Raw genomic sequence first — 23057 nt, forward strand, 5'->3', positions numbered from 1 at the left:
ATTATGGATTTTCTTTACATACAGTCAGCAGATGAAGCTTTACGAAGCTCTCTGAAGCTACAAGCCGCACACACATCTCACTTTAGAGTTATTTCAAAATAAAACTAGTACACACAGATTTGTGGGTGGACTCCTTGAACTTGAGTTGTCACATTCTCTTTCTTTCTCTGTTTGGATGGATTTGTTTGTTTTGAATGTTTCATAATTCTGTGCAGGATTTCTCCTCCTGCTGATTCTCTTTCACGTCATACAGGATAGATAGTAAAAAAACACAGAGTGGTTTATTCTTAGCTGTAGGTACAGAAATGAATCCACACTGCCATTGCCATAAGAAGAAATAATTACCATGAGAAAATCAATACCCTGCATGCATGCATTACACCATAGGGTGGAGGATTAAAAAGGAAAGTTTCCCACTGCTGAGCTCTAATAGGAGTTCCATTTTAAAAACGGCCTCATTCCCAGCTCTTATTATATTCATATTCAATATCTAACCAGGCTGGAGACTTGAGTGCTTATTATTAAAAAAAAAAAAGAAGCTCATTCTGAAACCACAAATGGAGCCCTGAAGGATAGCAGGGACAAATACTACTGAGTGTACTAATCCTATCTGGCCCCGAATCTGCTTGTAGACACTAGAAGAAACAATGAGGCAGACACGAGTCCTCCAAGTGTTTTCATCCCTCCCCCCGGTACACCAGAGGAGGTGGAGAGACAGAGAAAGGGATGATAGCATTACTCACAATCCATTACCACTCCCTGGAGATGCTCTGCATACAGGGAGGGTGGAGGTAGAGAGGGAAAGAGAGGGAAAGAGAGAGAGAGAAATCTGGTTTTGGAGGGTGTTTGTTTGCTGGAGGGGGCCGGCGGTAAGGCAATATGAAACGTGATTATTCCTTTTCAATAACCGTCTCCTGAGCATCCCGTGGAGACGTCGCAGGTTGCTGATTAGTTCGTCAAAATAATAGAAGGCTCTTGAATAGCCTTGTTAAGATGTCTAACTTTAAGTACAGACGGCGAGTCGAATCATTGTTCGTTCTGAAGCGCACCATAATGATGGATTGACTGATGCAGAGGGATGTTCCTGCCTTTTTTTTTTTTTAAATCAAGACTGTTTATTTCTTAAGGGCAGACAATATACAAAGTGCTGGAGTAACAATACATGAAGATATATATTTTTAGACATTAATACAGAGTATGTACATTTCATATTTACATCTATAGGCATCAGGATGGTTTTCAAACACTCAGAACTCTCCATTATGGGTGTTTTTGTTCCCCTCCATGGTGGTGGCCTCTCCTCCAGTCTCTGTTTCAGCTCCATCTGTTCTCCTCCTCCTGGACTTTCACTTGCTTTAACCCATCTGTTACATTTAAACCCTCCTCACACAGGCACCTCCTCTCCATCTTGCCCCCATACTGAATTTCAATGCAGTGCTTTTGATTGTGAACGCAGCATGTTAAACATCACTAATGTGTAGAAAACGCCGCTCCTGAGTGTCGCAGGCAGGCCACAGGTCAAACATTTGGTCTTTGGAAGTCTTTTTCTTTTCTTTTTTGATATTCGACAGCAAAAACAGCCGGCGTTGAATGTAAACACTCACTTTCACTGCTGATATATGACATTTGGTTCTTTTTTTTTGAAAAATACTCATATGATACACATATCAGACAAACAAGCTATTCAAGGGTTCGATTGTACAACTTTGATATCCTATATACATTCAGTAAAAGCCTTAAAGAACCTCCCATATCAAAACTTATCCAAAATCAGTGACGATACTGTACAAATGACTGTCTGCTGTACCCAAATCTGAAAAATGGCTTTTCATTTTTGTCTCATGATATGAAGTGCCCTCTATAATAGTCATCTGTTTCATTTTTAAATCACATTTCAGCTGTAAAATCTACCAGAGCTTAGCTCATTAAAGTTTGCAGGGACCTGAGAGTCCACCGTGCTCCCAGCTGATTAACAGTTACACTTTCTATCCATGCATGTCCCTCCTCCTGGCTAATCTCTCTTCAGATAAACATTGAACACTTTGGTAAACATTTGACAGGTTTCCAGAGAGTGACGGGGCGGTAAGCAGGGTCAGGGGCGAGACTGGATGAGGCTAAACTTAAGCATTAATGTTGGAACAGCAGCAAATAGGATGTACTTCACTTCAATCAAGAAGAACACGGTTGAATTAATAAGCTGTGATTAGAGAAATGGCTAAAGAGAGTGTTTAACATCGTAAATCAAAACCTCAACCTCCCCACCCTCTGGACTCTGCTCCCTGGTCTGCTCTCAGCCTCGTTCAGCCCAGGATGTCCAGGTAAACCGGCGGGTTCTTGACCAGAGCGAGCAGGCGGCTGTGAATGTCCTTGATGACCATCCTCTGCTGAGGCTCTCTCTGCCAGCAGCCCTGCATCAGCATGTACACCTCCTTAGGACAGGTACGAGGCCTCTCCAGTTCCCGACCCTGCGTGATGCATTCAATGGCCTGTCGGGATGAGAATTTGAATAATGTATGAACAGGTTTTATTGGGCATCTGTCTTCAATGTTTCCAAGAAAAACAGGAGACATCAATTTTCCTTCATGACACAATGTATGTAATTGACTGTATTGAATAACTACGGATTGTATTGAGGTGTTGAAAACATTAAACACGCTGAATATCAACATGTGGAACAGGCTCATATTCTCCGCTGACACACAGTCATGATAGTGAAGTCTCAGACTTCAACATGTGGATTACTACAAAAAGAGAATTGAACAGAAACATATTTTAGACTCACAGTGTCAAGTTTTCTGTCTACTAGTTCTTATTGAGAAAAATAAGCGTGTGAACGCGGTCAGGTGTCAGCCGGGGCACATCAGGGTCATAATCAGTCCAGAAACGGAGAAAAAAAGCGCTCATGGAGACCTGTCACTCAGCCACAGCCCCCTAACCCTAATCCTAATCATAACCCTAACCCTAACACTAATCACAATCCTAACCCTAACCCTAACCCGAATCCTAATCATAACCCTAACCCTAATCACAACCCTAACCCTAATCACAACCCTAACCCTAAGCCTAATCATAACCCTAACCCTAACCCTAACCCTAATCACAACCCTAACCCTAACCCTAATCACAACCCTAACCCTAATCACAACCCTAACCCTAACCCTAATCACAACCCTAACCCTAACCCTAACCCTAAACATAACCCTAACCCAAACCCTAACCCTAAGCCTAACCCTAATCACAACCCTCGCCCTAAACCTAATCATAACCCTAACCCTAACTCTGACCCTAATCAAACCCTAACCCTAAACCTAACCCTAACTCCAATCACAACCCTAACCCTAACCCTAATCATAACCCTAACCCTAACCCGAATCCTATCCCTAACCCTAATCACAACCCTAACCCTAAACCTAATCAAACCCTGACCCTAACCCTAACCCTAACTCCAATCACAACCCTAACCCTAACCCTAATCACAACCCTAATCCTAACCCCAACCCTAACCCTAACCCTAATCACAACCCTAACCCTAATCACAACCCTAACCCGAACCCTAATCACAACCCTAACCCTAACCCAAATCACAACCCTAACCCTGACCCTAATCAAACCCTAACCCTAAGCGTAACCCTAATCATATCCCTAACCCTAACACTAATCATAACCCTCACCCTAACCCTAACCCTAACCCTAATCATAACCCTAACCCTAATCACAACCCTAATCCTAACCCCAACCCTAACCCTAACCCTAATCACAACCCTAACCCTAACCCTAATCATAACCCTAACCCTGACCCTAATCACAACCCTAACCCTGACCCTAATCACAACCCTAACCCTGACCCTAATCATAACCCTAACCCTGACCCTAATCACAACCCTGACCCCAATCACAACCCTAACCCTAATCACAACCCTTACCCTAACCCTAATCAAACCCTAACCCTAACCGTAACCCTAATCATATCCCTAACCCTAACACTAATCATAACCCTCACCCTAACCCTAACCCTAATCACAACCCTAATCCTAACCCCAACCCTAACCCTAATCATAACCCTTACCCTAATCACAACCCTAATCCTAACCCCAACCCTAACCCTAACCCTAATCACAACCCTAACCCTAACCCTAACCCTAATCATAACCCTAACCCTAATCACAACCCTGACCCTAATCACAAACCTAACCCTGACCCTAATCACAACCCTGACCCTAATCACAACCCTAACCCTAATCACAACCCTTACCCTAACCCTAATCAAACCCTAACCCTAACCGTAACCCTAATCATAACCCTAACCTTAACCCGAATCCTATCCCTAACCCTAATCAAACCCTAACCCTAACCGTAACCCTAATCATAACCCTAACCCTAACCCGAATCCTATCCCTAACCCTAAACACAACCCTAACCCTAAACCTAATCAAACCCTAACCCTAACCGTAACCCTAATCATAATCCTAACCCTAACCCGAATCCTATCCCTAACCCTAATCATAATCCTAACCCTGACCCTAACCCTAACCCTAACTCCAATCACAACCCTAACCCTAACCCTAATCACAACCCTAACCCTAATCATAATCCTAACCCTGACCCTAACCCTAACCCTAATCCTAACCCCAACCCTAACCCTAACCCTAATCACAACCCTAACCCTAATCACAACCCTAACCCTAACCCTAATCACAACCCTAACCCTAATCACAACCCTAACCCTTATCATTACCCTAACCCTTACCCTAATCATAACCCTAACCCTAATCACAACCCTAACCCTAATCACAATCCTAACCCTAATCATAACCCTAACCCTAATCACAACCCTAACCCTAATCACAACCCTAACCCTTATCATTACCCTAACCCTTACCCTAATCATAACCCTAACCCTAATCACAACCCTAACCCTAACCCTAATCACAACCCTAACCCTAATCATAACCTTAACCCTAATCACAACCCTAACCCTAACCCTAATCAAAACCTAACCCTAACCCTAACCCTAATCAAACCCTAACCCTAACCCTAATCAAACCCTAACCCAAACCCTAATCAAACCCTAACCCTAATCACAACCCTAACCCTTATCATAACCCTAACTCTAATCACAACCCTAACCCTAATCTCAACCCTAACCCTAACCCTAATCACAACCCTAAACCTAACCCTAAACCCTTACCCCAATCAAAACCTTAACCCTAACCCTAATCATAACCCTAACCTTAATCACAACCCTAACCCTAACCCTAATCACAACCCTAAACCTAACCCTAAACCCTAACCCCAATCAAAACCTTAACCCTAAACCTAATCATAACCCTAACCCTAATCACAACCCTAACCCTTACCCTAATCATAACCCTAACCCTAATCACAACCCTAACCCTAACCCTAATCACAACCCTAACCCTAATCATAACCTTAACCCTAATCACAACCCTAACCCTAATCAAACCCTAACCCTAACTCTAACCCTAATCAAACCCTAACCCTAACCCTAATCAAACCCTAACCCTAACCCTAATCAAACCCTAACCCTAACCCTAATCAAACCCTAACCCTAACCCTAATCACAACCCTAACCCTAATCACAACCCTAACCCTAATCACAACCCTAACCCTTATCATAACCCTAACCCTAATCACAACCCTAACCCTTATCATAACCCTAACCCTAATCATAACCCTAACCCTTAACCCTAATCACAACCCTAACCCTTTACCCTAATCACAACCCTAACCCTAATCACAACCCTAACCCTAATCACAACCCTAACCCTAATCATAACCCTAACCCTTAACCCTAATCACAACCCTTACTCTTAACCCTAATCACAACACTAACCCTAATCACAACCTTAACCCAAACTACAACCCTAACCCTAACCCTAATCATAACCCTTACCCTAACCCCTAACCCTAATCATAACCCTAACCCTAACCCCTAACCCTAATGACAACCCTAACCCTAATCACAACCCTTAGCCTAACCCTACTAACTGAGATGTTTGCTGGGTATGAAGAGCTTCAGGTGAAGGTTCATCTTTCATATTTGGCAGTTGATCCATAAATCAAGTAAAGCTGTATAGGTATGACATTTTCTGGAGTTATGTAAGTCTCACTGTCCAGATTTTCATATCTCCGTCTCTAACACTTCTATCCTCAGTTCAAAGGAGACAACATTTCTCACTTCTGTGGTTCTTGTTGTGACTGAAAAGAAACGTCGCTACAGAAATGTTCATGTCCTTGTTCCTCTGAATATTCAATGTCTTTGAACTCAACTTTCAACTAGAGAAACGTCTCTGAAGAAACTTTATAAAACTTCTCTTTGGTTTTCCTGTTCCTTAAGATGTGCTTCTGTACACAAACACAAAAGATCTTCACCTTTTGAAGGTTTCCAAAAATCTTATAGATGAAGACATTTAAGAGGAGAAACTGAAGCTCATGATAGTATAGACTAATAACTACTTCAGTTTGATTGTTTTGTCTGTCCTCTTTTTATGTTTCTTTTCAAGAGTTAATTTGTCTTGCAACTAGAATTTTGGCACGATAAAGCTCCTGTGAGGAGTTTTTTAACTTGTTATGAAACAGAATTAAATGAATACTGATGCTTTTTTATGATCTTGTTAGAGAGTAGGGTAGTCAGATGATGTGATGTACAGCATGCTGCAGAAAAGCTTTTTTTTTTTTTTTTGATTCTAGGTGGGTGATACATGCAAATGACATGATACCTTAGAAAAAAACAAAACAAGACATACACGTGTACTGGACAAAATGTCCACAAGCAGCTCTAAAGTCAGTACAAATCAAAAGGGTCTCACAAGGGGATTTAATAATGTACTTCTTTTTACTCAATTTCAACTCTTCCTCTAAAGATAGCTTTCTATCACTCTCAGTTGACTCATTTCATATTCAGGAGTTACAATTATAAACAGAACAGCATTTGAAAAAATGCTGCTAGATTTTTTAGCAAGTTCTCTAAGGCTGTGAGCTCCATAGATTACATTACAGAAGAGCAGTTAAGCCTGGTTTATACTTCTGCGCCAAATCAACGCTATAAGTCTGCGTAGCTCTTTTCTGACACAGAAGCCTACGCACATAGTATGACATGCATCTCCTCCAAATTGTAACTATGCATTGAAACGACAAGCCCTGTGTTTGGTCCCCTAGACGACTTTGATTCTTCCAGAATCGCTGCACATCAGCCGTAAACTTAATTTCCTCTGATGTCTCCTCTCTATTCTTCCATGTAATCATTGTTGTATGACAAACTGCAACATGTATCAGCTCTAAATTAACATAAAAAATTCTGAATCCCTGTGAAAAAGTAAGCAGAAAATGTAGCTGGGCCAGAAAACAGGCGACCTGACTATCAGACAGACCACACTGCCCTAAAGAGTATTGCTGCACGACACGGACACATCGATGCACAAGTATGTAGTGCTCATGTCAGCGTCTGCCCCTGATGCGTTGGGTTGATGCAGAAGTATAAACCAGGCTTTAAAGAGCAAACCTGGGAAAATAAAACTAAACTTTCAGAGGGGAATTCACATAGAACAGATTGCCACCTGAACTGTGCATTGTTAGCCAACGCTACCTGCTCCGTCTCGAGGTCTAATTAAAAAAAAAAATTGCTCTAATGATATTGAAGCATAAAAGTGCACACAAAGTTCTGCAGCTCTGTGCAATTTGCTCTTGTTTTGAGTTTTATTGTGACTGGGATGAGCTGTAAGTATCACCAACACTGCTGTAGGATGCTGGGCTGTGCGCTGTCATCCTAATGCACTAAATTACATCCACATACACGGTATGAAGAGCTGGATTGAGAGGGAATGTCTTAGCCATTTAATTGTGGAGTCGATTTGTGACAGATGTGACACAACTTTCCCTGTTTATAACCAGCTTATTTCCCGCCTCATGCACAATTTTACTGAGTGCAAAAGCTTCTCAATCCTTTTGTGAATCAGGCCCTCAATGAGTGTGTTAAAACGCCTCTGAGAGATCCTGCAAATCACTAAACGCTGCATCAAGGACAAACATTTATTTCTCGGCGAACGCTAGCAAACAGCGGTCGCTCAGATGGGAAAAAAATACACTCAATCGTGCGTAATGGTGCAGCTTGCATGTGCAGGGATTGAGCCACAAACAGCCCCCTACTGATTTAACCCATGGTTATTTTAAACATAGTAATGTCAGAGTAATATTAACAGACTTAATGTACAGATACAATATGTTTATGTCACCCAGAGGTTGGATGGTTGTCTTGATCACTGAAGAGTTTGAGTGTGACAATGATTGTAAATACTCCAGTACAAATACCACCAGCTCTCAGCAGACAGTAAAAATGTCACTCTAGTTGCACGTGGTTGTTAGTGCCAGGGTTAATTAGTTCAGCATTTTTTTGAGATGAGGCTTATTTGCATATAAAGAGGCACATTTTGCTCCAAATGATTGCATAATAGCTCATTTCAAAGTACACGAACAACACTGGCGCATAGAGATGCTATTTGCTTGGCAGTGCAGTTTGTGGTGCGTTTAACCCTTTTTGCAGTGTGAATTAGACTACTGTATATCTTTTTGGCTCATGCACAAGTTTACTGAGTGCAAAAGCTTCTCAATCCTTTTGTGAATCAGGCCCTCAATGAGTGTGTTAAAACGCCTCTGAGAGATCCTGCAAATCACTAAACGCTGCATCAAGGACAAACATTTTTGAATAAACACATACTTTTTTTTTTGTCACAGCAATCTTATTATCAACAGATTTAAAGATATGGTCCATCAGCAGAGACCTTAAGTGCAGCTAAAATCTGAATGACCTCCAGCTCAGACACTAATAGCTACTTTGACTGATTGAGTTCACACACTCTCGCCGCTCAGTGAATAAATCACTGTCGACGATGAGAGAGGATATAACTGTGCTCTCTGTTTGAAGAGTTACTGACTCAGTCTCTTTCCCATTGTTAACCTTGGCCTCATCAAACGGACAGAAGAGGTCTGTCAGTGCTGAGTGACTTTACACCAAAAAGGCCCGTCAGTCAACAAGACACTCCAACCAGCCGCCTTAAAACGGCTGCTGTCAGTATTTTGGAATGATTTATCTCTGCCACGGCGTGTTTAGGCAACATGATAATTTCACCTGTCCCTCATTGGCCGAGACAAATTAGATTAACAAGGTTAAAGCTCATTGGCCTCGGGCAAAAATGAGAGCCGATCAGATTAGAATTGAGTGGGTGAGAAAAGTGATCTACCCCTCTGTTGAAAGGAGAGAGGGTTTGGGCCTTTAATAGCAGTGCTGTGGTCGCGATGGAGTCCCACTTCTTGGTGCTGGAGCTCAAAAGGCTAGACTGCCCCGGCCTTAATTACTATGAATGTATTGATTAGTTTCAAAGTGCAGAGGGAGGAAAACTTCAACAACACACACTCTCTCCTAAACCTACAACAACAAGGACCATGTTTTGTTCTGAAAGTTTAAGTCTTCTGGAAAATGTAAGGCTGTCTTTTACAAAATGTATGAGGAACTTTCTGTTTGTGTCGGCTTTGGCGCCCCCTGTGGACAAAGTGAATCTCCTTCTCCCTTTGCTTGTCTTTCCAGTACACGTGTAGGTAGTGTTTTAATACAAAGAATCTCATCCTGCTTTCTTTCAACAGAGAAATCTTTCACTCACTGTGATTATTTGCTGCAGAGAAAGTAAACAAAGACTGTTTCTTTAGCTTGCCATCAATTGTCTGAGCTGGCCTTTACTCCCACACACTGGTTACACGCAATGAAAATGACAGTACAGAAATTGTCAGTCTCATTCCTGGTGGTGTTTATTGCTTTGGTTGGTCATTAGAGGTATCTCTGTTAATTTCAGACTGTTTCATGACCAGCAACAAATCCCTTACAGGGGCTTTAAGCAATCTGATTAGCAACTTGAGAAATTACCGTATGTTCAAATCAAAAGCAAAGTGAAATTTTCCTCTCTAGATAAGTCTGCACAAAATCATTGACATTTCTTGGTTTATTATACTCCCAGAGAAGAAAAAGTTGTTTCTGCTGGGTCTCCATTTCATTGTTAATAGTAGGAGACACAGAGACTTCACTTGTGCTTATTGTAGTGGTATGACCCTGAAAAAGAAACTGACTGTGTTGGGATTTATTTGCAAGTATTTGGTCATAAGTTTGCTGAAATTACAACATCTTAATACAGGTTTGTACAACAAGAAAATGCAAGGTTTGTCAGGTCTGGCAACACAGCGTCAAGAAAATTTGACACTGGGGTTGAAAATTTTGATCTAGAGCTAACTGTTGGTTGCACTTGCATGCAGACATCTGTCAATAAAGATGAATGAAACATCTTCACATTAAAGCAGATGAGAGCTGCTGTAGTTACGAGGACTTCCTTTGGCTCTTATCTTTCAGCTTTATGATTAATATTAATATTAATACGATGGTTCAGAGTTGCAACGTGATGCAGGCAGTTAAGTTTATATTGAGACCTATCAATCAATTAGCTAATACTTTCAAGAACATTATCATGGGATAATTATAGTATCATAATGTGCATTGTTTAGATTCTTTTTCTTTGTTCATCTGAAGAGTTAATTTGCAAAAACAGATAACTCACTTTTACATTTTTTAAAAAATGTTTCAAAAAACATTTTTTTTCTATTACTAGCTTTAGGTATTATCAATCAACTGAAGTTGGGTGGCTTTGACTAAGACATTACTAATTAGAGGTATCTTAAAAATTTAACTTTATTAAAAATCTATATTGAAAAGATGAAAATTTCTGTTTTTGCAAATTAACTATCTTTTCTCTTCTTATCTCACAAATAAATCTCATTATTTTTGAGACACCGATGACATTCACATGACATTTCAAGTTTTATACAAGCTCAGAAGCTTTGAACTGAAGCCATATGCTTCACTTAAGTAACACAAGCTTCTGAGCTTCAGCATCACACAGCTATCTTTACTAATAACACTTCAAATGATTAACTATGAATTATTTCATCAACTGTTTGTCCTAACCCACCTCACTGTTGGACAGCTGGTACCAGGGCTGTTTTCCGTAGGTGAAGATCTCCCAGAGGACCACGCCAAAGCTCCAGATGTCGCTCTCCGTGGTGAACTTTCTGTACATGATGCTCTCTGGGGGCATCCAGCGGATTGGCAGCATTGTCCGTCCACCCACCTGAGTGTGAAGACGAGGCAATGAGTGCAGGCTCACTCACTTACTTACAAAAGATAAAAAATTAAATAAATAATGTAATAATAAGTCTTGAGGTCGACATTAAATCATCCTCTTTTTCTGTTTTTTCTTCTGTAACTCAGACATTTACAGCAAATCTTAAGCTGGACCCCATTTTCTGTTCATCCTTGAACTACACATGACTAACATGAGGAGCTGCACTACATCATTGTGAGGCAGACAACAAACACAATGTGAGTTTTATCATCCAAAAGTGCTTCAATTCATAATTGCTTTGATTCAGTTTGAAAAAGGAACTAGACTCAGTGCAGCAAACTCAACTTCGGTTCTCTACTTGACCCGTTTTACTAAATTAAAGAGTACTTAAGGAGGGTGTCATTGATGTTGCCTTAAAGACCACAGTGCAGAAAAAACAATGTTACTGCAAACCCTTCTGTTAGAGAGCAACACTGTGCAGTAACAGAGATGATCGAAAATGAAATTAAGTACACTACCTTGTATTAAACATAACATGTAGCTCATACAATGGACGCCCTGTAGAAACTCACAAGGTACAATTTAGATAAACTACAGATCTACTACCTTTACAAACTCACTCACAGCTTATATAAGAAGAAAACGGGAGATTACAAGAAACATTCAGGAATATTAACTCCATTTTTCAGCATCTCTCAGTCCTCACTGTGCAAAGATTTGTCTATTGATTTCTACTGAAGCTAAGAAGACAAAACATCGCTACAATGTGTGATTATAAAAAGCAGTGAGGTGTATTTTAAACAGGAATGCAATCTGACACTTGAATGCAGCTGATTGTTTAATATAACATTAATTTCTAACTTCTCTACACTGAATGGCGAAAATCAAGATGCAATCCTCAGATGGAAGAATTTCTCAACACCATCATTAAAAGGAAGTCTTAGTCAGCTCTCTTGTAACATCAGTTAAGGAGTTTGTCAAGAGTCCTTAAAATTCTCTGAAAGGTTGACAGCTCCTTCTTCTTTCAAAGCCTCCCAGTAACAATCAAACCAAAGGCAAACAGCACTTTCTTCTTCTGTGGTTTGTTACAGCTCACATCGATTTCTTCATGTGATCTTTGCTGGTTCAACATCAAAATAACAAACTTGTAGAGCAGCTTTGGGTACCAGGGGTGCAGTTGGCTTCATTCACTCTCTTGTTTCTTCTCCCTCTTCAATTTTACCAAATTTATGAGATGTTTGTGATCCCTTTTTGTGGATCCTGTTCAAATTCAAACCACAGATTCTTACTAGCCATTTGAACGGCAGTGACTTGACTTATGAAGCATCATAACTGTAAACCCTCTGAAAAGTATTTTATATGAGAATTAAATATTATTCTGGCTTCCACATCCAGGGATATAGGAGTATTGTTTCCAGGATGTTGTTTAGTTGTTAGTGAAAGTTAACGTTGCAGTCATAAGTAATACATTTATAGTGATTTGCCTACAGGGATACACATTTCAGTCCACTGTGGTGGCAGATATTTCAAAAAAAGAAGACTGTAACAACAGCTCATCATGCTTCGTTTCCCTCTGTGCCTTGTGTTGGGCAGAATGTCTGGTTTGTGTATATATATATATATATATATATATATATATATATATATATATATATATATATATATATATATATATATATGTATATATTTTGTTAATTATTGTCAAGCAGCAGCCTCAAGAGTTGAAACATGTAGCCAAATAAAAAAAAACTGCAGTTCCTGGATTGTCCACTTGAGGCTTCCTGCAAAAGCTAAAGAGGTACAACGGCCAACTACAGTAGAACTTGTTTTTTTAACAGCCTGGTTTGGTGAACATAGCTCATTTCTTTATTCCTACACACTGTATGCATTTTTTCTAATGTATTACTCAAGGAAATTTAAAGGCAAAGAGTTATCCATACATTTGCATTATAGGGGGTGTGGCTGATTTGACTGACTGCTAGGTTGTGCTGTAATTGTTTACCAGAAACTTAGAGGCCCGCCTCAACTTCACCTCTCTACCTGTGTCTAGGCTGACAAAAAGTTCTGCTGAGTCAGCATTTCAATATGGTGGCCACCTTCTTTGGGCTTAAAGATGCCTCTTAGAAATGCCTCTTGGGTGACATCACTGAGACATGTCTATGGGTTATACAGTTTGTGCTTCCTCTATATGTTGTTCTTTTCAGTATTAAGAGGATGCTGTGTTGTGTATTCCATCTGTAGTTTTTCTTTAGTTTTGACCTGAACTACAGGGTTAAATTTTATGACCACAGTATTTTGATACAGTGTGTTTGAGTTCATGTCCCCTGCTGTGAGTATCATTAAAGGGTTGTCTCACTTAACGAGAAATGTTCATCAATGCTTGCATAAAAAAGAGAAACTAATACCAAGGGCAGAGTTTTGTGAATTGTGAATCCTTTACAAAATGATACAAAAGCTCATGTCTAAAGACAAAACATAACTCACATCCTCCAGCCACTTACCCGGTAGTAATCTGTGCTGTAGATATCTCTCGACATGCCAAAGTCTCCTATCTTGACCACCAGCCCCTCCCCCACCAGACAGTTTCGGGTCGCCAGGTCGCGGTGGACAAAGTGCAGCGATGCCAGGTAGACCATCCCCGAGGCGATCTGTGCGGCGATGTGCAGCATCTGAGGCAGAGTGAGCTGACCCAGCGGGGGCATCTTGGTCTCCTCCAGGATACGAGCATCTGGACCGTGAGCTCTACAGGTGACACACAGGGAACATGAGTTTTTCTAGATCAAGACTGCTTGAGTTTCTTCCTCTTCCTGGTTATTTTAATGGAATGACGGCTTTATTAGAGAGCTGACAGGAGATATGTGAGATTCAACGTTGAAAATTAGACCCAAAAATAAAAGTAAGGACAGTTTAGATCCTTTAAAATAATACTTTGTCACATTTTTAATCTATAACAATATCCCTTATCATACATTTATGATTTAAGTTGAATTTTTGTCTAAAAATGTACATTTTTCTGGTTGTTAATTACTTTGTTTCCCTCAATCAACAAGAAGCATGAAATACAAGTTCATCAAAAGAGCCTCAAACTTGACTTTTTAACAGGATTTGATTAAATGCACTCAGTAATTTCCCACCACAGGCTCAACACTGCTTAGTTTCAACCACTAAACCTGCAATTAGTTCTTAATTCACAGTTATTACCTGGCTGTGTTAAATACTTGATTCTGATTGGTTAAAATGCCATAACAGCAATGATTAATTCTCAACAACACATTCAACAGCCTGATCCCTCACGTTCAATCAAATCAACCTGCGGGAAGGAGTCCAGCACAAAGTGTTAGTTTGGGTCAGCGTTCTTAATCAGCGATAAACACTGAGGATATGTTTTTATAGCACTCTTCATTTATTTGGAGAACACAAAATTTCAGAGTTATGGTGAATGACCGGCCAGTTAGAAGCAGAGAAAAGAAAAAGAGAGGAGGAAAACAGAGAGGGGTGTTATAAGACAAGAAGGTGAATGAGAGAAACGTTGATCAAATTGAAGAAAACAGACTCAAGGTATGGGCTTTGGCGGTGTTAAAGGGCTGGGTGAGTGAAACGAAAATATCAAGAGAGTTTTAACCCTAGAACACTATCGCCGGGTGATTTTCCCCCGAGCAAACACATCTACATGATTTTCATTGTGTTGTGTTTGCCTGAGTGTCATGGGTCCCTGGGTAGCTTCAGCATCGTCTTTGAGGTCTTTGAAGGCGTGGGTGTTTCCCTAACTCCAAAACCCGCTTTTTCCTACAGGCACGTGTTCGGGTGATTTTCACCCTTTTGTGTTTCTCTCTCCTGCAGCTGTTTGTGTGTCAAGGAGACTGTGCCTTCACCAGGGAAGTCTCAAATGTCCCAGGAATGGGTGGACCGAACACCAAGTTTCCTGTTTCATCATTTTATCTTTTTAGAAATTTTTTGTCCTGAATTCGAAATTTTCAGTGATTTTGGAGCATTTTTATCGGGTCCCCCCATGATACATTTTTTTTGTAATTTTGTTAGACATGGCACAGTTTAAAATAAAATAACACTACTCTAATTTATCATGTATTGTCATATTTTGACATATCTTTTTTTTTTTTTTTGCGTATTTTATGTCTTTTTTTTAAGTTATAATTTGCTAACAGCTGAAGAGAGACAGGAAAATGTGGGGAGTAGAGAATGGGGGAGGACATGCAGGAAATGGTCGACCGGCCGGGAATCAAACCGGCAACCCCTGCAACAAGGACTGTAGCCTCTATATGTGGGGCGCTTAGACCTATAGGCCACCAGCACCCCATTTTGACATATCTTGATAACGGACTATTTATTGGGTATATTATATTGGGTAAAAAACACCCGGCGTTAGTGATGGTGTTACTAATTTTACCAATAGTGTTCTAGGATTGTTAGGGGCCAAAAGACCTTAATTGGAGGCTGCTGTCTTTTTGTGCACCAATACAATATGCCAAGTAAACAAAAACTAATGTTTGACTTCAATGTGACAGAAAATGCTCAGTTCAATGTCAACTCTGCCTGCAAATAAGCAGATAAGAATTAACCAACCAAAGAATCTGGGGGACAGCTTATTTAGCTGTAAAAATCAATCGCTTTTACATCATCTTTGAATCAATATCTGGTCTCAGCTTGCTTATGTAATTAGCAGGTAGCTGGGTAATAAGCGGGATAATGTATAGTGAGCAGGTGATGATGAAGAATCCCTTCAGAGATAGATAGATAGATAGATGGATAGATGGATAGATGGATAGATGGATGGATGGATAGATAGATAGATAGATAGATAGATAGATAGATAGATAGATAGATAGATAGATAGATAGATAGATAGATAGATAGATAGATAGATAGATAGATAGATAGATAGATAGATAGATAGATAGATCTTTATTTGTCCTTAATAAGGAGATTTGTTGTCACCGTCTGTATAAGTATACATGTATAAGAGTTAGATGTGATTCAAGCCGTGCTTTGTATCAGGGTCCTGTTTAATCTGTCTGGACTCACACTGCATAACCACCCACTCACTATACATTGTCCCTCACCTGTCTGGTTGTAATTGAATGAATACAACTGCAAACATTTTACTTCAGATTGCAGCAATTTCTTGAAACAAATAGAGTGAGCCCTTTAGAAGGAAAACTCAGCTTATATAAAAATGAAACATGGTTTCTGAGGTGTCATTTATGCTAGTTTAGCTTACTGCAGTCAGTAGAGGATGAAATATTTTTCTTTTTGCAGTGTGTTCATTAAATTGTTTGTATCCTCTAGCTCCGGGAGCTGAACTCTAGACCACTGTGAAGGGTTGTGGAGGCTTTATGACCACAAATCTCTATATTTGTAAGGAACAGAACATGCTGCCCTCTGCTTTTCTTCTCCTTTCTTACTGACTGTTCAGGTCAATCACACGCTGGGATCTGGCTCTCAGTATGTTGGTAACTATAGTATCAGCCTTGGGTGACCTGAAGGACAATGATCTCAGCGTGCAATCTGCAGAGTGAACCTTTCTGACATATATGAGCTCTTGACCACACCATATTAAAGCCATTTAAGAGTGAATAGAAAACATGAGGCTTGTTATACGCCTACAATTGATTTGTGATAATGCGATTGGGAGATGCAGAGCAAATTGGTTCTCAGTCGTTCTCGTGGATCTTAAACACCCACTCGCACATCTCACTGCGGCCTAAATGAGCAAATCACAGCTGATGTGTCTCCATCCATCCTAATATCTCTCCTCTGCACTCCTTACAAAGGAAGTTGACTCTGTAATCACTATTAGTTTATCAGGCAGGTGGCAGGGTGGGAAAGCAGCTGCATTGTGGGGGCCCTCAGACATCTCTCCCCGTCCTGTCTGCTGGAAATGCGATTTTCCATCCATTGGTGAACATATATCTCAAGCAGAGTCTGTGTGCTGCATGTATGTGTGTTTGTTTGTGTGTGTTTTCATCCCCAATCTGTCTCCTGTGGAGGACACCTGGCAGGCAGACAGCATCACCCGCGTCTGCTCTGATAGTCTGTCAGATGGTTTTCTAGGTGCCAAGTGAGCTTTAAGAGGTCAACACTGACTCAGCCCTCATACTCCTCCAGTTCTATCCCTCCCTCTCTGTTCGGTTTCTAAACCTGGATTATGGTTTAAATGATTCAAAGGAATTAGATTCAGTAAATTGTTTTTATTATAAGCTTATGTTCTGGTGAATGCCAGCTGAAGACATATCTATATTGAGATCATATTGATTCAGTGTGCGGTTCAAGGGGACTGTTTTCTTTCTTCAAGGCTGGGTTATGTGCCATGTCCATCAGCATTCACATACAAACGGAACTATCTGAATGCAGCTCTATTTGCTTTTATAAAATGAGGACATCTTGTAAATAATATATTCAACCTAAGCCTTGACACGCTGCCTTATACTCTATTTTTTAGTTTATAAAGCAAAGTGACTCCATACAATTCTCTCTTCAGCATCCATTTCCTTTGATGTAAGGCTGTTACAAACAAGAAAGTGGAGGAAAATATGAAGTACATGAAGCAGGTCTAGATAATATTAAGAAATACAATTAAAAAATCTGGTTAGTGTATTTGTTATCTGTATTAAAAGTTAGCTACTTTTGAAAACTGAATATTTTATTATGTATCACCGCAGCTTTTACTGTCTTGTGTAAAATTTATCATGTTTTAGAAGTACTTTTACCTCCTTTTAAAGTCCCTAAATAATGTTGTGAGACTGTGCCTTCACCAGGGATGTCTCAAATGTCCCAGGAATGGGTGGACTGAACACCAAGTTTCCAGTTTTATCATTTAGAAATGTTTAGTCCCGAATTCCAGATTTTCAGTAATTTTGGAGCATTTTTATAAGGTCCCCACATGATACATTTTTGGCACAGTTGAAAATAAAATAACACTACTCTAATTTGTCATGTATTGTCATATTGTGACATATCTTAATGACAAGTACTTTTTATTAGGTATATTATATCAGTTAAAAAACACCCGGCGTTAGTGATGGTTTTACTAATTTTACCAATAGTGTTCTAGGGGTTGTTATGGGCCAAAATACCTTAATTAGAGGCTGCTGTCTTTTTGTGCATCAATGCAATATGCCAAGTAAACAAAAACTAATGTTTGACTTCAATGTGACAGAAAATGCTCAGTTCAATGTCAACTCTGCCTGCAAATAAGCAGATAAGAATTAACCAACCAAAGAATCTGGGGGACAGCTTATTTAGCTGTAAAAATCAATTGCTTTTACATCATCTTTGAATCAATATCTGGTCTGTACTTGCTTATGTTATTAAATATAAATAATGTTGTTAAGTGTTTTATGTTCAGTCGCGTGTCCCATGTACAGAGGCTATAGTCCTCAAGTGGGCCGCCCTGGTTTGATTTCAACCCTTTCCTTCATGTCACTCCCAACCAAGTGGCAACCTCGGGACACCAATTCAAAAAAGTAGACCTTTACAGCAGAAATAAACATGTTTACAGCCTGGTTCAAAAAATGAGTGTAGTCTGAATAGCTCATGCTCTTGCTTGATGAGAGACACAACATAGGGACACTGTAGAGAGGCTCAAAGACCGCCTCTTTACCTCACACTAGCTCGACAGAAGTTAGGTTGAGTCCTGCATTTCCAATATGGCTCCCGCTGACGAAAGGCTTCAAAATAGCTCTTCAGATACAGACTGGTGATGTCACGGATACTACGTCCATTTATTATACAGTCTACGCTTTGAATACTCTCTCTCCTGGTTTCTGGCTCTACCCACTGTCCTACCCTCTCTGAATAAAGGCATGAAAGCCTGAAAAATATTTTAAAAAACGTAATTTCTTTTTTTAAGCACATTGTAAAAGTCTTCATTCATTACACTAATTAAGATAGATTATTTTATGTAAACAAGCAATGCTTTCTCACAGCATGTGCACATGATACCCACTGAAGCTATCAGCTACCCTCAGATTACTGATGCTAATGTAGTGGTGAAAAGAAAAATGCTTTTTGGATTATTTGGGGTTTAAGCTAGACAGGTTTTAAATATGCATTCTGTCAAACATCAGAAACAGCAGATAGACACAAAATCTGTTAGTATCTATAATGCATTCTTGAATTTACATCTAATTATCAGGCTTATTATTGCAATGTTCAACAATCTAACTTCCATATTTACCTCAAATTGCTCAAGCTTACTCACAACTGTCATATATAATCAAAGTGAAGCAAGTCATTGTGACTGTGTCTGCAGAAATCTGCCCTCTGTCATTGTTTTCTCATTGTTTGCTTGTGTTTGTTTATTCTGGCCGTCAGTCTTTGTGCAGACGTGTGGAGCTCACAGCCAACAGTCAGGACTTAAAGGAAAATACAGCGCCTACATGACATCACTCCCTCCTCTGCTCTCAGTCTGCCTTTAACAGACAATAACGTAACTTATTGATCCCTGTGTAATGTAAAAGTGAAACAACAAAGGTCAGTGTTTTCCAGCCTGTGAATGGGAACAGTGTGTGATGTCATGGGTGTGTTTGGAGCAGAGCAGAAAGCCACAACGGGGAGGATGAAACACAGCTTTGGCTGCACTAACGTACCCCAAAACAGGACTTTCATAAGACACCTGATTAAATCCTTTTGGTGCCTCAACATGAACAAGATGTAACGATTTCACTTTGCTAATCTTGTGTTGAAAACTTCATTCATCCACCCTGAGCTCCCTCCTACACCAACAGTGTGGCTCTTTACACTCTGCGAACAGAAGCTTTCCCAGAGGTCTCGCAGCAGGAAGACCTTTACGCATTTCTACTTGAACACACAAAACCCACAGTGACCACTGACCCTCACAGCCCACTGAGGTCCACTGAGTGTGTTTAACCTTCGGGTAAAGGTTTGACATCCACATCGCTGGGGATAAAAGCGGCATCAGAGAACTGATGTCAACAAGCACTGTGTCTGAGGTTTTTAATTTCAACTGTTAAGAAAGTGTATAGTTATATTTGAAACAGAGACTCCTGGAGCTGTTATGCAAAGTAAAAAAAAAAAAGGTAAACTCAGTAGATGTAGCTCTTTCTTGCAGATAATTGAACATGTCACAGTTGGGACATCATTTGCTTCACTTAGCACTGCAACTAAATATAATCATTCATTTCAAAGAATCTGAATTTAGGTCAGTGTGGGACTCCTACTCTCCTCTGCACTATACTATTCTCCTCATTCAGACATTGTATTTCCCAGTGTTCTTTTTAAATCTTGTCTTCATTGTCTTCATGTGTATTAAAGCACTCACACACTGCCCAAATAAATTGAGTTGTCCTCATATTCCCGATTTAACAATCAACTGTTTGGTCTCTGAAGTAAAGACAGGCTATCTGTAATTTTAGAACGAATAACACCAGGATCCCTAAGGTCACTGGAAGGTATAAAGGCCTGGATAGAAAACAGAGGATTTGTAATCTCTGTAATGATGATCGTGTGGGCGAGTACCACATTTTGTTTGAATGCAGGAACACAAGCACTCCGAATAATAGAGAGAGGTTCATACCCAGGCATTATTTCCAACATCCCTCTGTGTTTGAATTAATTCTACTTTTGCAATCAGATAAGCCGAAAGTTATCTGTAAATTAGGAGCTATTCTGAAGAATGTCCTTCCTTTGTTTAAGTAAAATCTGCTGTACTTCAAACATGCCGTGTGCCATCATTATATTGGTTTTTTTATTTGTAATTTATGTTCTGTGGCTCCATACCATGTGATAATCTGAGCATCAAATTAAAATTAAAATGAATGAATGAATGAAAAGACAGAAAATATGGGAGAATGTCCTTCACTTACTCACCATGAAGTTTAAACATTAAACTGCATATTTTTTACTGATCAACAATCTTAATCCAAAAGGTATCAGTTTAATATTACAAAAGATGGGTGAATTTTTTTTAATTTCCATTCTTGCAAGACTGGGAACATTGAGTTTTGAGATATTTTACTACAAAGCAATCACACGTTCCATTTTTAAAAAGTGTTTCTGATATTTTTTGTTCCTTGAATAATAAAACTTGAAGTCAAGTCAAACGCCTGATGAGGAAAAAGACTATAATTATTTGTGAAGATGTTACTTAGGGACTTAGGATGTTGGTTTGATGCTCATTCAGTTCTTTCAGCATCATTAAAACAGAGTGTCTAAGTTGGGGTGATAATCATGACCCTCAGACCCATCAAGAGTGGATCTGCTTCATACCTGAGAAATCGGTTTAGGTCTCCGTGCCTCATGTACTCGAACACCATGGCCAGCGGCTCTCCATCAGTGCAGACACCATAGAATCGAACAATGTGCTGGTGTTGGAGCACCGTCAGGAGCTCCGCCTCCCTCTGGAAGTCCTGCCGAGTCGACTCATTGGCGTCCTTTAAAGTCTGAAATCACACAACGGGAGAACATTTACATAAAAATGCATTCAGGTAAAAGTAAATATCTTAAAATAAGTGCACAGCTAAAACTCAGTTAAAATAAAAAAAAGTTAATGTAGAAAAGTAGAAGTCACAATGCTGCTTTGGAGGAATTGTGTGTATAATTGAGTCCAGAATCCCTACCTCCCGCCCTGCGTACAGTGTGAGTGATGCAGTGTTGCAATAAAAGCATACGCCTGATTAATGGGATGATAAATCTGAGCGGAGTCAGATTCTCTGTCTTGTTTTATTCTCTGTGGTTATTCACATTAACCTGTTGTAACCTGAGCTCAATATTAAAACCACCTGATACAGTCGCCAGCACGGACGCCTCACTCTAAAACCGCAGGGTGGTATATCAGTATAGAAAGGATTTAAGCATAAGTGCAGTGTACTTACTTTGACACTTGTTGCTGAAGTATCAAGTACTTAGTTTGACATATTTATCACTGGGATATTTTTGTCTGTATTAGAGAGTGGACGGCAGAGAGCTCTAACTAAAAGAGGGCAACGAGGTCCAGAGCTGACTTAAACAGTCGGTGTTACACAGACATGGAAAGCATCATCGAGGCCTTGGCTGGCGAGACTACAAAACTTACCAAGGCGTTTAAAAACTGGGAGTGATGCAGTTTATACGGACACAGGACAAACTGGTTGGTACTTGAATAGAGTCATTTCCTTTGAAAAGTGTTGTATGGTAGTGCTTTTCTGTTTTGCTCTATGACATTACAGGGCTAGAAGAACTAAAACCATTGGTCTCATTTATGTAGAATCCATAATAATCCAGTCAGGAGAGCCTAAGACAAATTTCCACCCTACTGGACAATAAATATTTATCCTATTTTATTCTATTCTAATATGTGCACATGGATCAGCCTTATAGTCTGCCCCTTTACACACCCACATTATTGTGTAAATGGGAAATGCAAAGCACCTCATGAATGAAAATGCAACATATAAGCGGAGGCCAAAGGTTCTTTGCATGGAATCCCGGCAGCAACAGAGAGGACATAGAGGACATGAAGGTGCTTGTGTGGGAGGCGGAGGTTATGGAACAAATAGTTTGTTACAGCTGGAAGCAGATTCCAGCGAGTGACACCGTGTTGCTGCAGGATTCACACTTCAGCAGTGCCAGAACAGTAGAGTGCTCACTTCAATCAGCAGCCTCTCCCCCTCTATTCAACATTATTTGAATGAAAATTTAATGCAAGCTTTTAATGTGTGGGTTTCATCACGGCAAACTTGGCCTGTATGTACTCACAGATTACTTCCTGTTTTGTATCACCCCTCCTGTATTTGTTTTGCTGAGCTTTACTTCTTTTTAATTTCAATCTTGGGACAGGCCATTTAGATAAGCTGAAGCTGGAACTGCTGACACGTGCCAGTTTACTTGCTACAGTCTTGAGTTTATACATACAGAAGCTGA

General features: G+C 40.0%; 1 protein-coding gene across 2 annotated transcripts in view; it reads right to left on the reverse strand.

The window, feature by feature from the left end:
• Nucleotides 1-1098: 1098 nt before the first annotated feature.
• Nucleotides 1099-23057, reverse strand: part of ntrk1 (neurotrophic tyrosine kinase, receptor, type 1) — a 52668-nt gene continuing 30709 nt past the window's right edge. For both annotated transcript variants that reach the window (XM_034697656.1, XM_034697655.1), the window contains 4 exons: nucleotides 21426-21598; nucleotides 13682-13922; nucleotides 11028-11186; nucleotides 1099-2486 (listed from right to left, as the gene is read on the reverse strand). In XM_034697656.1, coding sequence (XP_034553547.1) covers nucleotides 2301-2486; nucleotides 11028-11186; nucleotides 13682-13922; nucleotides 21426-21598 — 759 coding nt within the window. In that variant the 3' untranslated portion in view covers nucleotides 1099-2300. The remainder of the gene's footprint in view (nucleotides 2487-11027; nucleotides 11187-13681; nucleotides 13923-21425; nucleotides 21599-23057) is intronic.

This window comes from Notolabrus celidotus, chromosome 12 (genome assembly GCF_009762535.1).
Source record: "Notolabrus celidotus isolate fNotCel1 chromosome 12, fNotCel1.pri, whole genome shotgun sequence".
In the NCBI taxonomy this organism is placed as follows: domain Eukaryota; kingdom Metazoa; phylum Chordata; class Actinopteri; order Labriformes; family Labridae; genus Notolabrus; species Notolabrus celidotus.